At 40.9% G+C, this 15,464-nt stretch overlaps 1 protein-coding gene across 5 annotated transcripts in view; it reads left to right on the top strand.

Moving 5' to 3' along the window:
- The first annotated feature begins 4,282 nt into the window (after positions 1 to 4,282).
- Positions 4,283 to 15,464, top strand: part of TMEM65 (transmembrane protein 65) — a 30,190-nt gene continuing 19,008 nt past the window's right edge. Inside the window, exons 1-2 of one of the 5 annotated variants that reach the window (XM_085053528.1) lie at positions 4,283 to 4,766; positions 11,320 to 11,400. In XM_085053528.1, the coding sequence (XP_084909654.1) occupies positions 4,448 to 4,766; positions 11,320 to 11,400 (400 nt within the window). In that variant the 5' untranslated portion in view covers positions 4,283 to 4,447. Of the gene's footprint in view, positions 4,767 to 7,461; positions 7,702 to 11,319; positions 11,401 to 15,464 lie in introns of all 5 variants that reach the window. The other 4 variants (XM_085053527.1, XM_085053529.1, XM_085053530.1 and 1 more) reach the window with 4 other exon arrangements.

Here is a 15,464-nt window from a genome sequence, read left to right as displayed (position 1 = left end):
CTGTGACTGTCCTGTATAATTTTATTGTGTGTTGAAAATGTTGTTTTATAAACCAAGTGCCTTAGAGATTATGTTTGTGTTAAACTCACAAACTTCCAGTTAATAAAATGAATAAATTGATTTTTGTAGTCTCTTATTAACAAGCATTTTTCAAAACCTTTAATAATTCTCCCAACATTTTTTTTTAACTATGTGCAATTTATTTTACACTAAGGACACTGTAGCTGGATACAATATTCTGAAACCATTTACCCTGAAAGACATAATATGTGTAACTTCATTTCTTGTATTTGATAACCCCATGTTTACAATTCTAAAAAACTTGCTATCCCTTTCAGGCATAGTGTTCCAGAGGGAGCTTATTTCAGTGATTGTCTACCATGATCTTCAGGTTTGTTCAAACCTCAAAATGTGCCTTCTGCTTCCTGAATGCTAAAAGCATGAAATAATTTACATGAGCAAGATGAGGAGCAGAAAAGGCTTTGACACTGTGTAAGCACTGCACAGCAGTACCTGAAACATCCCTGTGTTATCAACACTGTTTTCAGCACAAATCCCAAACACAGCCCCATACCAGCTACTGTAAAGAACTTTAACTCTGTCCCCAACAAAGCCAGTAGAGTCTAAGCCAAAAATTGTCTTGAAATAATTTACAAATGTTTATCAATATTATAATGCATATACAAGATTGTAGAAAGCTCTACAAGGAGGGAAACGGTGACGGTCAGAAAGATCCTCTGGTTGCACTTGATCTCCTACAAGTTCTTAAGCTGAGAGTGCAACTTTTTACACAGGCAGATCATGATAGGAAAAGGAGCAACGATTTTAAACTTTTAAAAGAGGAGAGATTTAGATTAGACGTCAGGAAGAAGTTCTTTACTCAGAGGGTGGTGGGGCACTGGAACAGGTTGCCCAGTGATATCATGGATGCCCCATCCCTGGAAGTGTTCAGTGCCAGATTGGATGGAGCTTTGAGCAACCTGGTCTGGTGAATGACATTCCTGCCCGTGGCAGAAGAGCTGGAATGAGATGTCTTTCAGGTCCCTTCAACCCAAGATATTCTGTGATTCTATGATTCTATTATTATTCTAAGATTACTATAAATTCTTCTTTTATTCCTAAATGGTAAGATCTTACTCATTTTTTGCACTGTGGCAATAAATAACGGTAATTTAACCTCCTAATCTTGTCTTACATTCATATTTTAGATTGCTGATGGAATTTTAAATTTTAGTGAGTGGACAATATATTTCAGGGCTCCTTTTTTGAGTAAGCATTTGTGTTTCATACTCTGTGGATTCCTCCACCTGCCAGCACACAAAGGATTGTAGGATCAGTCCCTAGCCAGGCTAGCAGGACCAGAAGAGCCACTTCCTTTCCAGAAATGTGAGACAAAATAAAAGTAGCTTGTCCTCTCTAGGGCTATGTATCTCCAAGTTTCCTAGAAATTTTGACCTGCATAGGTCAAAATATAATACCTTATATAAAAATTTAGTGCTTAACTGGTAAAAGACAAACTGTGCGTAGTTACAATTTATGTTATCAATTATCAACTTTGGTCTCAGCTAACAATACTCACCTTTACAGTGAGTATTCACTGAAAGGCAGAGAAATCATCCTTAACAGAAAGTTCCTTCATTAATATTCTATTACTCAACCACATAAGAGCAAAATTATTAAATGTGCAGCCATTATTTATATAGGATAAGGGCTGCAAAGTATTTCCTGCCAATATCCATGAAAAGACTTTTCTCTCAGCTCTGCAGTCCCTAGAAGGCCTTGCAAAAGTTCTCTTAAAATGATTGGCATTTTTCTGCTGATTTCTACATAAACTTCCTTCCAGCTTTTAAGGCTGAACATTACCTAATTTTCTGTGTAGTATTTTTAACAATTTCCTGCTAGTTCTGTCAGTGTATAAGCCATCTCTATCAGTTTGGTCACTCATAATCTAAATCATATTAGGAGAAAATTAGTCTATCAGCAAAAGACCTTAGAAAATACAGGGAAACTTCTGCATTTTTCAGAACACTGTGAGAAATATGTATTTCAGCTGGTTCTCAAGCTCTGCTGGAGTGTCAGGGACTAATGAAAGTTACTTTACACCACCTGCTGAACAGAGTTAAATAGACAGTCTGATTAATTAAAGTGTCAGTCAGCCAATGGTTTCAATTTCCCTTTTTCACAGAATAAAAGTTCCAACCAAAAATTATGGAAAAAGCCTATTAGGTTATTTAGGTAATTTCCTGTCCTTGCAGAATAGTCTCTCCATTGACATTTTTATTCCAATTTGCTCAATGCAGTTTAAAGGCTTGGAAAGATGTAAGTCACAGCTAATGGCCACAGAAGAATTTATTGTCTGCTAAACCCTGATCTCTATCTTGACACACAAGTAATGACTTTTATTCTTATAACATAATTGTATATTGTCTACTTAAATAATGTCTTTACACCTCTCTATACAGTGGATATTCCTATACAGCAAATACCTAAAGGTTACACTTCCTGCTCATTGTCCTTCAGTGCCTGAAAAGACCTGCACTGTTATGAGTCATGTCAAAACACCCAAAAAACAATCCAGACACAACCACCTTTTGTAATATCTGTACAGTGTGGCTGGCACAGGCTGTGCTGGCGGCAAAGAGAGAAAATCTCCCTTTTTGCCAGATACCAGTGTTCCTCCTTTGCTCTGTCTCTGTAGTCTGGTGCAATCCAGCTGTGTGAATGTAAAATCAAATATAATATATAACACAAACAGAAATATGTCAAATTGAAGTATCAAAGGTTTGGCCTCCGGAAAGTTTGGGTACTTTTTTTTTATGTGGCATTTTTTTCATGTGTTCGTAGCCTCATCACATGTCCTGCCCTTCCATGTGGAAGCATGCATTTTTATTGCAAAAGTGATCCAATTACCAAAATTTTAACAGCGTTTTGTAATAGATTTATGAATGTCGTCGTTGCAGTTCTCTGGGGTTGAAAACTATTACTGCTTTCCACATTTCCCCCAAAGAGTAGCAGAAGATTCCACTTTTTCAATAAAACAACTGGGAATATAAGCACAGTTCTGAACAACATCAAAGGCTTAGTGGCTCTGGATCAGGAGTATGCAGAAAGACAACACTGAAAAAAAAAATCTCTCAGAGACAGGCTCTATTAGATGCATGAAAAAAAAGCATTTAAATGCAAATAGTAGCCTATACTCACCTATCTCTGCTATTTCACTAACAGGGTGAGAATTAAAATATATATCCGGGCCTTTATGACTTACTTTCTGCATTTCTGCACTCACTTTCTGCACCATCTCTACCATACAAGTACTATATGTAATATATACATATATATAATTTTAATTGTAATTCAAATAATTTTTAATGCATAGTCTAGGTAAGGCACCTCTGTTTATCATGAGATCTTTGTCTTTATATCATATGTTAACTCTGCAACAGAGGAACTGGAAAGAAAATGCCACTTTTTCATGCCAAGTCAAAACTTTGTTTGCCTTCCTCCAAGAAGGCAGCTGATCTCCCTGGTTGAAAAAAACACCTGAAAAAACATCAGTATTTCTGCTACCTTTGGTGTTACAGAGCTAGAGTAGGAAATTTTAAGTGCCTTCTGAAGTCACTTACCTTAGCATTAAACGAGGTAGGCATATAATACGTGAGTCCTTTACGGTTATTTAGGTTCCTTGCAGTCTAATTACAGTATCTAATACAATTTGAATACAGTGTTTTGACAAAATACGGAACAATTGTGGATTAACCCACATGGATGGTATTTGTAGTAGCGAAGCTAAGTGAGGTTTAAAACCAAGCCTGATTTTAAAGCATCCTCTGTTCCCTCAAGACATAAATTCTGCCCTGAATGTGCTTGGTCGGTTTGTTTGTTTTCCTTTCTTAAATAAGTGTTCCGGGTGTGTCAAGAATAACTGCCAATTAATTAAAAAGAACGCAAACGCTATATGCAGACAAAGTGTACTAAACCTGAAACTGGATGATGCAACCTCACAACACTCCGAGGCAAGGGCCTGGAAAACGGGAAAGACAAGCAAAACCTCCTTTCTGTTGCCCTGCTAAGCTGCTGGAGCACCGTGGGCTCTCAGGCACCGTGACAGCGGGTGTACCGTGACGGCTTTGGGACAAAGCGCTGCCGACACCCGAGACGCCGATCCCGCCGGGCGCTGCCGCCCCGCTGCCCTCAGCGCTGCCGGGCTGGCGCCTGCGCGGTGCCGCCCCTCGAGCCCCCGCGCCCCGCCCTGCGGCCGAGCTCCCCGAGCGGAGCGGAGCGGAGCCGGGCTGGGGCGGGGCGGCGCCGCTGCTGGCGGGAGCTCGGCGGGGCGGTGCCTGGCGCGGACCGCCCGGCCCCACCGGCGGAGCAGCCGCGGGAGCGCGGCCCGGGCGACTCGGCCGCGGGCGGTTCTGGCGGCCCGAGCGCCGCGCCCTTCCTCGGCTCCATGTCGGCGTGGCTCGGCCGGGCGGCTCTGCTGCTGGGGCGGCCGGGGGGCCCCGCCGGCGTCCCCTCGTCCTGCCTGGGCTCGCTGCGGGGCCCGCGGTGCTGCTGCCGCCGCCGCCTGGGCAGCCTGCGGGGCGGCGCCGAGGGGCTGCTCCTCCCGCGGGGGTCGCGGGCGCTCGGCACCCACCCCAAGAAGGAGCCGATGGAGGCGCTGAACACGGCGCAGGGGGCCCGCGACTTCATCTACAGCCTGCACTCCACCGAGCGGAGCTGCCTGCTGCGGGAGCTGCACCGCTTCGAGTCCATCGCCATCGCCCAAGGTGAGCCGCGAGCCGCCCCGAGCCCGGCTGGGGTGGAGGGCCGGGCAGGAGCGGGGCTGAGCCTCCCAACTTTGGGGTCGTGGCGCCCTCGCCCTCGCGACTGCTCTGGGCGAGTGGGAAACTCCAGCCGGACGAGGCATCAGGAGGCGCTCGCCCCTGTGCTCGCGATCGGGGGTAAATGAGACACACGACCTGAAATTTAGTTTCCAGAAGCATCCGCAGCTCCTTCAGAACTTAAATCGACCCAGTGTACCAAACCCTCGGTGGGTCTGTCATCTCACCGGGCGTTTCGGAGAGCCACGGGTGGCCATTTTTCGGAATGGGGATGGGAAAGTGTGTGTCATAAAATCCTGCTGACACTAGGGCAGCAGTAAATTGATTTCAGACTTCTTAAGAGACGCTGGGCTGCTGCTGCTCTGGAGCTCATTCATGAGTTTCACTTCTTGCACGGAGAGCTGCCGGCGCTGCTGCTTGGAAGTGTCGGTTCTCATTGGGGAAGGTGTGTGTGTGCTGGGGAGATCTACAGATGCATTCTGAATGTAGTGCTGTGCGACGCCAATTAAAGTAATTCACAGTGATTTTATTCGTCCGATCCAACTGTTCTTGCCAACTTGACACTGTTCCTTAAACAAATCAAAACCTGACGAAGCCAAATCCTCTCAATTACAACCGCCTTACTTCTGGTTCTGATCCTCCGCTGTAATTTACAATCCCTATTGCAGCGAAGATGATAGCGGGTACTTAAGAGATCAGTGTGCATTTGATCTAGGCCTCTTTGTGACTTTGATAGTAGCGTGCCCTTGGAAAGGGCATTTCTGTGCCTTGTGGCTCCTCTGTAGATGTCTGGAAAAAATTTTGGGAGGGCAGAGAACAGGTCTGGGGGTCAGCTGTAGACGTGCTGCTTTTGTGTCGAGACAGAGCCCTTTCAGGTATCTATTTGGTTTTGTTTGTAGCACACTTGCATAGAAACACCAGTGTTTCTGCTCAGAGTGAGAGTAGTTCACATAAATTGCTCTTTTCGATTCTGTTTTGCGGAGAGTGAATCAGTTGTATTTGTTTTACAACGTAAAGGGTTGCATGCTTTAAGCTCTAAGTTGACACTAACTTTTGAATGCTAACAACTAATACTCTTCCCAAATAAATCCTTCCCAGCTTCTGAAGGGTTCTTGCCATGAGGTTTTTGTGAGTTCCTGTCTCATCAGTTGCTGCTCAAGTTAAACAAAACGGTGCTATGTACCTGGAGGATCGTGTGGTACATATCAAAATAAGACTTTAAAATTTCAGTATAGTGCCTCAACATTTATAGAGATAAATCAACAGATGGTCCTGTTTAATATCTTGTTGCTGTTAGTTATATTATAAAAGTCTATTGTGTAAAATACAGTGACTTTCTGATGATTCAGGACTTAGAAGCAAAGTAACAAAAACATTTGTTTTAATTTAGACACTTTACTGCGTGGGAGATTATTAGTTAGTTTTAAATTTATTCCACTAGTGGAAATTGCAATTTACTTGTGCCTGAAACTGTAATAATTAATCTTTATGGAAAGATTGTTTCAGCAAAATCTCAGCTGTGGACTTAATAGTCGCACAGGTGAGGGCTGCATAAAGTGTTGTAGTGCCATCAGACCTCATCCTTGGAGTCAGATCCTTGATTTGCCCATCTAGTAGCTTAATAAGACTTTTTTTGTAGATAACCTTTTCCTTCAGGCAGCTCTATTCATGGAATATTTTTACCAGACTGCAGCACGATAACACCTTTCAGCTTTTACCTATAAGAAATTATTTCTTTTCAAGTGTTGTGAAAAAAGAAAAATCATAACCAAAAAGGGTTTCTAATAAGTTTGTTAAACAGAAATTGGAGAAAAACCCTATCTTGACTCTATTGCCCATAGCTGTTTTCTGTAGAGGATTGAAAGATTTCAGATTTTGCGTGAAGAAAGGCAGTGAACAAAGAGCCAGGCTATCGAGGGATGTGGGAATATGTATCATCACTGTAAACAGTGTGGCGTGCCAGAAGAAGACAAAGTGGATAGAAGGGCTTCACTGGAAAGAAAATTAAAGACTTTTCTGAGCTAGATGTTCATATTCTGTACTTAAAATGCCTTATTATGTTTAGAAAATATTTTGTATGGTTGCTCTTTCCTGCTGTTGAAATGCTGATTGTGTAAGAATGACCTGAATAGGTACGCAAGTTGTTGTGAGTGAGTAGCAGATGAGGGGAGAGATATTTGTGCCTTGCTTTCTAAGTACTTAATCAGATCGACTAGTGTCACTTCTGATTTTTACAACTCAAGTATTCAGTCAAGACAAAGCTGTTCTAGAGATGTTGGGTTTCTTATCTATCTTCTCATTCATTGGCAGCATGCTGTACCTCCCAGAAACTGATTCTTTAGCTGAGGTTGCTAGTTGTGCTTTTGTGGTGATTTCTAGTGAAAGTGATCCAAATGCAGCCTTCAAATTTTCTTCTTTACCAAGTAAATTCCCGTGTTCTGTTTGATCTGAAAAATCAGTCTCTCCTCAATCACGCAATGCTTATGCAGTTTTGCCATCGTGCTTAAGCTTGTTTTGTGCCTGTGATCTTTTCATAATTCTTTATGGAAAGGGAGGTGTTAGTCCATACCCTTCTTAACACAGTCCTTATTGGGTTAAGTTTTGACCTTCTTCCTTCACTACCTCTTCTGTGCCCTAACAGACCCCTTATCAGCTAGGGGAGACTGTCAGCAATATGGGGAGACCTGGGCACATCAACAACCAAATGGGGCAAGTTCCTCAGCCCATTCCCAGGCCTACCAGCAGAAGGATGCAGTTCCACCAACTAATTGCCCTAGCGCGAAATATGACAGGACACACTATCTGTGGCCTCCGCTAATGGCAGAGGCTGCGGGGAAACCCATCCTTTGCTGCGGCTGCTACGCTCAAGGACGGTCCTCAGGTAGGTGAGTTGTAGCTGTTGCCTGTAAGTTAGGTGAGTCTCTGAAGCATTTTTGAAAATTAAAACATCTGTTTGTGCTGTAGTCACAAAAACTGTAGGTGGGGAATGGTTTGTGAATATGTTCCTGCCATCACCTTGTTACCTGTCTTACCTGGAGGTTTATAGAGCCTCCAGATGCTGGGCACTAGCAGTCGGTTAAGCAGTGTAGGTTATGAATAAACACTGACTGAAATTCTGCTGTTTGTTTAAGTGCTTCAGTAGACAGAGCTGTATCTGTGAGCATGTGATGGCTGAGAGCTAAAAACCTGAGTTTAAATTTGTAGATGTGTTTTGCATAGTAGAAGCTGGGGGAAGACTGTGAAATTGAATCTTGATAGAATAGTTCTCAGAAAATGTTTTGAAAACTGTCCTAATTTAGACTGCAATCTCTGTCTTACTATCTTAAAATTTAGTCAAAACATCGCTGAGCTGTTCTTTTTCAAGACAGCTGCAAATCCTTCTCATCTGGATTTAGTTTTCCTTCAGCTTTGAAGTCTTTAAGTATTTTTTTTCCCTGTTTTGAACCCTGGAAAGGTAAATATGGTCTTGTATTTTCAAAGCAGGAAGAGCTTTGAAACAGTTTTAGCTTGTGTTTTTTGTAAGCATGTCAGCCACACCCAACAACACTAGATGGAGATGATATGTGTGGACTTGAGTGCAAGTATGTGTATATTTCTATTTTCATAGTCACAGGAACACTGAAGCAACAAGTAAGCCCATTCATTTTAAATACAATAGTCCTGCCTTCTGTTCATAGAAGTGGTGCCCCATAATCAAGGCTTAGTTTTGTTGGCTTCAGATAGTCAGGTCTTCCTGTCTGTTGTTTCTTTCTTGTATGGTGGAGGTGAAAGTGTAAAATCTTTCAGGCAATATGGAGAATGATTTAATGCTTCTGACCTTCTACAGCAATATTCCATTGACAAAAGTGGTGTTAGGAAGAAGATGGAACTTCTTTCTTAAGTAGCTTATATTTGGGGCTTCCAACCTTTAGTTTGCAGTGTATGATATGAGATGATTAATGAAAGATGCACCTTTCAGCAGTGCAGCAAGCCTGGTTATGAGGAGGAAAAATATTAAAGGGTTTGATTTGTTTAGGTAAGAAATACTAAACTTGGCAAGTTTGCAGTGTCTTTATTGCTTCATAGGGTACTGTTGGTCTTTTAAGTTCTGCTTTACAATATTCTTGAGCCCAGATCTAACCATTTTTCATTAATATTACTAACACAGTGATTATCTAGGGCCTCTATGAAATCTCAGGTCTTGATAATGAGGGAATATTTTCCCATCTTTTGTCACAAAGATGCGAAAATGATTCCTGTTTTCCCGTCTTTGTGTTCATATACATAAAATACAGGTACCATATGTATGTGTGTATGTAAGACATAAAATAGATGTTTGTAGCTTATAATGTATGTACATTCAACACAATTACTTGAAAGCACCCAGTTGCATTTTATATTTTTAGTGGAAGACTTGTGATGTGATCTCTAAATAAAAGATCTTGAAGTGGAATTTCTTCTTCCTCTGCCTGTTGGGGTTGTGTATTACCTGGAAGACATGCCAAAAAACATAGCAATGAGTCTTGACAGCTGGTTTTGTAATTTAATTTGCAGGTTTTGGAGAATGTAGGCTCTAGCTAGATTCTCTCTGAAGGCACTGGGACGTCATGCCATACATAATAATCTGAGATACATAAATAATCTGACCAAAACGGCACATTCTGATAGAAGACTTTCATAACTTCAAGTTACTGCATCCTGTCCTTGTTAACAACAAAAATGAAATAGTGTGCAGATAAAGAGCTCCACCTCCATGCCTGCAGTTGGGCTGACAGCTGATGCAGAATCTCTGCAAGGTTTTAGCCATTGTTGAGTGAAATCTTAATTTGGTGTCAGAAGAAACCTTGCTGGCTTATGTTTTGGTGTTAAATTTATGAGCTCCCCAGTTCACTGGAATATCTTAGGGAGGGTTTTAGCCTATGTGCCTCTACTTCCACAGCTTTACAAAGAAGAGGTAATTCAAAAGACTGCAATGTCATCAAAGACAACTGGATTTCACTGAGGTTTTTAGACACTCTAAACAATCTCTTGTGAAAAAGATTCCCTCTGTTGCACGAGTCAGATGCTTCTTGCTAACATGAACAAACTGGTTCATCTGCCATGGTGGTTTAGAACCACCCAGATTTTAGTACCTCTTTTTGTTAGAACTGAATCTGTGTTAAAACAACAAAGCATAATTCCGTCCTTCTGAAAGTACTTGTCTTGTTTGAAGAGTGATTTCACAGTGCAAGTGTGAGGTTTGTGGTGAGGACTGCCCTCAGCCCACTGAGGAACTGTTCTTGCTGTTGTGTTCACCATGGTACCTGGTGGGGACAGTTCTCTCTTCCTCTCTCCTTTACAGACCCAGCATATGCAGGTGAATGCCACACTCTGGAGCCATGTCATCTACTTCTCTCTCCCGTGCTGTGACCTAGGTCAATAAAATTTTTTAACTCTAGTGTTTGATTGCTATTCTAGGAAAAGGTCTTCTGGCAGACTGCTGGCAAGCATCTTATTCACAAGTTTGAAGTGCTCTGTCAAGCTGGTAAAATGACGAACTCTTGCCAGCTTGCCTGTGTGAGTCCTTGTGTGTTCTTAGACCATTGCAGCCTATACCAGCACTGTTGCTAACCTCACTGCTGAGTCAAAAATAGTAGATGGTGAAAGGAGTATTGTGTTTCAGATGGAAAAATGTGCTACTTTTTGCTTTTGAAACCTTTTGTTTTAATATTCCCCCACCTCCTGCCCTGAGTCTTGGAGCCCTCTCATGAAGGTAAGAGTGCAGAAGAAAAAGTGCTACTTAGCCTCTACTGATCATTTTCATTAATATCTGAACCTCGTGAATCTCAGAATCATAGAATATCGTGAGTTTAAAGGGGCCCACAAGAGGGAATGTTAAGGGCTTTAAACTGGAGGAGGTAGGTTTAGATTAGCTATTAGGAAGAAATTCTTTACTGTGAGGATGGTGAAGCACTGCCATCAGTTGCCCAGAGGAGTGTGAATGCCCCTTTCCTACAAGTCCAGGTTGGATGGGACTTTAAACAACCAGGTCTAGTGGAAGGTATTCTGTGGGGTTGGAACCAGATAATCATTAAGATCCCTTCAAACCCAAACTATTAGGTAATTTAGAGGCTGAGGTTTAATGTCATAAACATTAAAATTAGTACATGGTCACTCCTGGTAAAATTATTCTGAAACTGCTCTCTGAAAGTGTCCCATGTAATTGTCTACCTTTGAACCACCTGCAGCAAGGCACTGTTTTCTGAAGTGTGTGTTGTTTTTGCCATTGTGGTTTGGTTTGCTTCTATTTTACTTGCTCATGTAACTGAAAGGAGGTTCTAGTCTGCTTAAATGCTGAAACTTTATCTTATGTTTTTGCAGAGAAACCCTGCAAACATTCAAGTGCAATTGGTGTAAAACCCACAGAAATCCAGTCTTAATATTTATGAAGGGTCTTTTCTTGCTGGAGGATGCTCCAGTATTGATTGGAAGATTTTAAATAATGACTGATTGCTGTTCTGCTTTTGAAAACTCATTGTAGCATTGAGGTATCCTAAACCACTGGTACCACTTGGGAAGCCAGCGGAGGAGGTAGAGTCACCAGAGACGACCAGTGATTTTGGTACAGTAAAAAAGCCTGAAGAGGAAAGTGTGATTGCTGAGATGTGCATTGCATAAGGCCAGCAGGCTGCTGGTTTGACAGACTTCCTGCATGCTTGTTTTGATGCATTTGGCATGTATTGCTGCAAGAAATAAAAGTATGCAGTTTTTGTTCATGTTAATATAAAGCCTTCAGGTTCAAGAGTTGCAGTGATCCACATCTTCAGGTACTTACTCTTAATTTGACCAGAGTGTTTCAAGTGTAGGTCTTGTGGAAACTGGTGCACTATACCGTAGTTTCTAGTTAATACTTGACCAGAGATTTCAGACTATGATCAACTTCATTTTTTTTGAAGCAGCTCAGTTATAGCTTATTCTTTTTCCTCAGAAGGTGATGTGCATCGAATTACATTGTCCAAATATAATGCAGAAATAATACTATTGTTAAAAAAAATTTAGTTAGCTGTCTGCCATTTCCAGCAAAAGATGAAAGATTGGTCCAATTAAAATTTGTTTTATCTTTTGCATGTGTTAAACATGTGATGAGTACAAAATAGGTGTCACACATAAATATCTTTTAAACCACAAATCAGAAAAGATATTAGGTCATTGTTCTTCAACTGTGTCTTTGTAAAATAATACATTTTATATCTAAAAGGAAAATCTGTCTCCCAATAACTGTCTTGTCCAGTTGCTTTTGATTTAGGTCTTTTTAGGGAAGATCACTAGAAATGCAAGTTTTACTTAGAGTGCAGCTTAAACCTTTGAGAAAGAGAGAGAGATTCAAAACATTTAGATGTCCTTGCAAGAGGCATGAATGAAATAGATCATGTTTATTCCATGAACACAGAGGTACTATTCCAGTGTGTAACCTCGATTAAAAGAAAAGGAAGTCTTCCAGTTTCTGTAAGAAAGAAATTATTTAAAGCTGACTCATTCAACTGAAAACTCTTAGCTTTATTCAGCCTTATTTGGATTGATTAAATAATAAATATGAAACTACAGAGGCATCTGGTGTCTCCAGAAGAAAATGCTTTTTAAAAACAAGAAGTAAATGGAAAAATTATATAAGTGTATCATGCAAGCAGAGTACTTAAAGAAGCTGTCTTGGGTCCCTGTGCTGTTGTTTGGGTTTTTTTTACAAAAACTGCTCATTTTGGGGAAAGCTGGACATGAATATGTGAGCTGCCTTGTGTCCCCCTCCTACTTTATCCTTAAACTAGCACAGTGATATTTCAAATACCTGAAAGCATGCCTTCTTGTTTCTGTTTTGTTGCTGTGTGTGAGAGCTTTGTTTAACATTGAATGAGCCCCTTGGAATTTTTGGGATGTGACTAACCCGTGTGTGAAACATGCTTCCTCTGAGATCTGGGGAGCGTTTTAAGGCAAAGCCCACAAAATACTTTTTTTCAACCCACTAGAGTAAATGTTTTATTCAAAACTATGGGATGTTAAAACTATAGCTGTTTTTTTCCAGTGTTCATTTACTTTGGATTCTTAGATATTTCTATGTTAATTTTTAATAAAATATCCACCCTAGCAGCCATGATACATAGTGATACTTGCTACTTGCTATACTTTTTTCCTGCGTCAGTTGCCAGTTTCATTTTGTATGTGATGGGCTCATTGTGTTCATTCATTTTTGGGTATCTTTTGAATTTTTATTAAATTTTATTTAGACGTACATACTTTTAGCAAAAATCAACAGGTCATTTTTTAAAACTCACCTTATTTTCTCTAGATAAGAAAAAGGGCAAATAGGGACATACTTAAGATTATGTATTTTGAGATGGTTCATATTCTGTATCAACTCTCCTATTGGCTTAAAGCAGTCATAAGAAGCAGGTGGTTTGTTTTATTCTCTCCTACTGCTTGTATCTAGGGATAAAACCTTTCCTCAGTGCTCTTAAATACTTCATGGCTTTTAGGCATTTCCAGAATTAAAACATGTCTTACTGTTTGGCAGTGATCCTGGTGAAAGGCTCCTGTATGACCTGGGGGAAGGACACAGCTTTGAGAAATCTTTCTGATTTCAGGAAGAATTGAAAAGTTTGAGACAAAAAGGCTTCTACAGTGAGACCAACTTCAACTGAGAGGAGCCAGATACAGTGTCTGCAGTGGCCCAGTCTTAGGTTCCCAAAGCTCACTTCTTGCAGATAGCTTGGGACCTGTTGTCTGGGCACCAGCATTTCTTTCAAAACATTCTGGGAAGCCTTGAGGTGGGGTTAGGAGGAGACATAGGTCCTAGTCCCTGATGTGTGATTCTTGTCCATGCCATGGACTGAGGTCTGTGCTTTGGGTTGTATTGTTGTATGTAAAGTTGTATTGCCACAAAACTCAGGTCCAAATGCTTACCAGGAACTAACAAGTGATTGCTGCACTTTGACCTGCTACATTTTTCTTTTAGGCATTATCAGTTTCTGGTTATTGTACTGTTAGAGTAACTTTTTTTCCATGCCTTTTAATTATTTGCACTTGATAGCATTTGACTTTGTGCAGTGATCTATCCCTTACTGCTGGTCAGTTTGCTGTAACTTACCTTACACTAAGAGTGTGAATCGTTGATCTCCATGAGGATATTATCCCTTCTTTCATAACAATCTGAATTGGTAAAAATTGTGTTTTATTTGCTTTATTTAATTTTGTGGAACACCGGAGAAAACTGTGCATGGAACAAACCAATTTCTTTAGCTAGCTGCTCTTTCAAAAACGGTCAGTTTGTATTTTCAGATTAAAGATAACCTTTTGATCCAGTTGTTTCTTTGCTTCAGTTCTGGCAACAGGCTGATTTTCACAGAGTGCAAGTAAAGCTGTGATATTACAAATGTAAAATTAACTGCTTCACTGAAGATTAAGAGATGTAAGAATTTCCAGCTAGATTGCCTAATAAAGATTTTTGCCATAAAGAAGAGATGGGAGAACAGCTTGAAATTCACCGCTCTTTCCCCAATTTTATTACCTATTTATGTTATTTTATTGAGAAAGTAAATAAAGTGAGTAGGTAGCTGCAAAAGTGACAGTGCTGTTATAAATAATTAGTTTGGTGACCTTTTCCTCTTGCAAATACCAGACTACTTCTGATTCAGTGTCCCTCTCCCTGAACAGAAGAAATGTACCAAAGGTGCATTTGAGTTCTGGTAAATCACAAATGGCCCAGGTTGCAAATGACTGTTCTCAGTGGGAATTTTATGTGACCTGTTTTTTACTCATTTATTGGATATGGTTTATGAAAACAAACAAAAAAGGTCTTGGGATTTGTAAAGTTTTCACTGTTGGATTACATCCCAGGATTGGATGCTCAGTCAGAACCTATCATATCTACCTTGTTTACATGCTTACATCAGTTCTTGCAGTTGCACACGAATATGGCTGAGTTTTACTATGATTTATGTCTGACCCTGTGTTAAAAGCGCAGTTAGAAAAAAAAAAGCTCACTTCAATTACTTTTTCCCAGCCACAGAGGAAAACCTTTTCCCTGGGTTTCCCAAAGTGGGTGAGAGCAGGCCTGGATGAGCTGTGGGTGAGGTGATGTGTAGGAGATGTGACTTGGCCATATAGGTGGATTTACTTCTGGCTTCATCTGTGTTGTTGTGAAGAGTGTTCTGTTGTTCCCCTGTCCCAAAAACCACTGGATATTAAAATCTCAATTCTGCCTCCCATATTCTGCTGTTCTCTGGGCTTGGCTGTGTAGCTGACTAAGAACAAGTGCCAGAATAAAGGAGGAGTCCCAAATACATGACCAGGAGGGAATTTAGGAGCAGGAGGAAAAGTATCTAGTCACCTCTTGTGGCAACAGCGTGACTTTAGATCCCTTCAAGGTGCAGTTTTGTATTTGACCTAAGGGTCTGTCTTTCTGTTTTCCCACAGGAAGTGCCAGGAGGGTTTTTGTGCCTCAGGCAGGAGTCTGTTCTGGGATCTCTGTCACTAACAGCACGCAGTGACTTGCACTAGTGAGCAATGCTGGTTTGATCTCTCAGGTTATCTTTGTAGTTTTGTCAACTACTTGCAGTTACATTTTTTACTTCAACATTTGACTTGTGACTAGGAAGGGAGCTGTCTATCCTTTCCCTTCCTTTGGCTCTCTAT

The sequence above is a fragment of the Lichenostomus cassidix genome, chromosome 2, assembly GCF_008360975.1.
Source record: "Lichenostomus cassidix isolate B80296 chromosome 2, HeHo_3.0, whole genome shotgun sequence".
Taxonomy (NCBI): domain Eukaryota; kingdom Metazoa; phylum Chordata; class Aves; order Passeriformes; family Meliphagidae; genus Lichenostomus; species Lichenostomus cassidix.
Note: the sequence above shows the minus strand (reverse complement) of the source record. Positions and strands in the feature narration are given on the sequence as shown.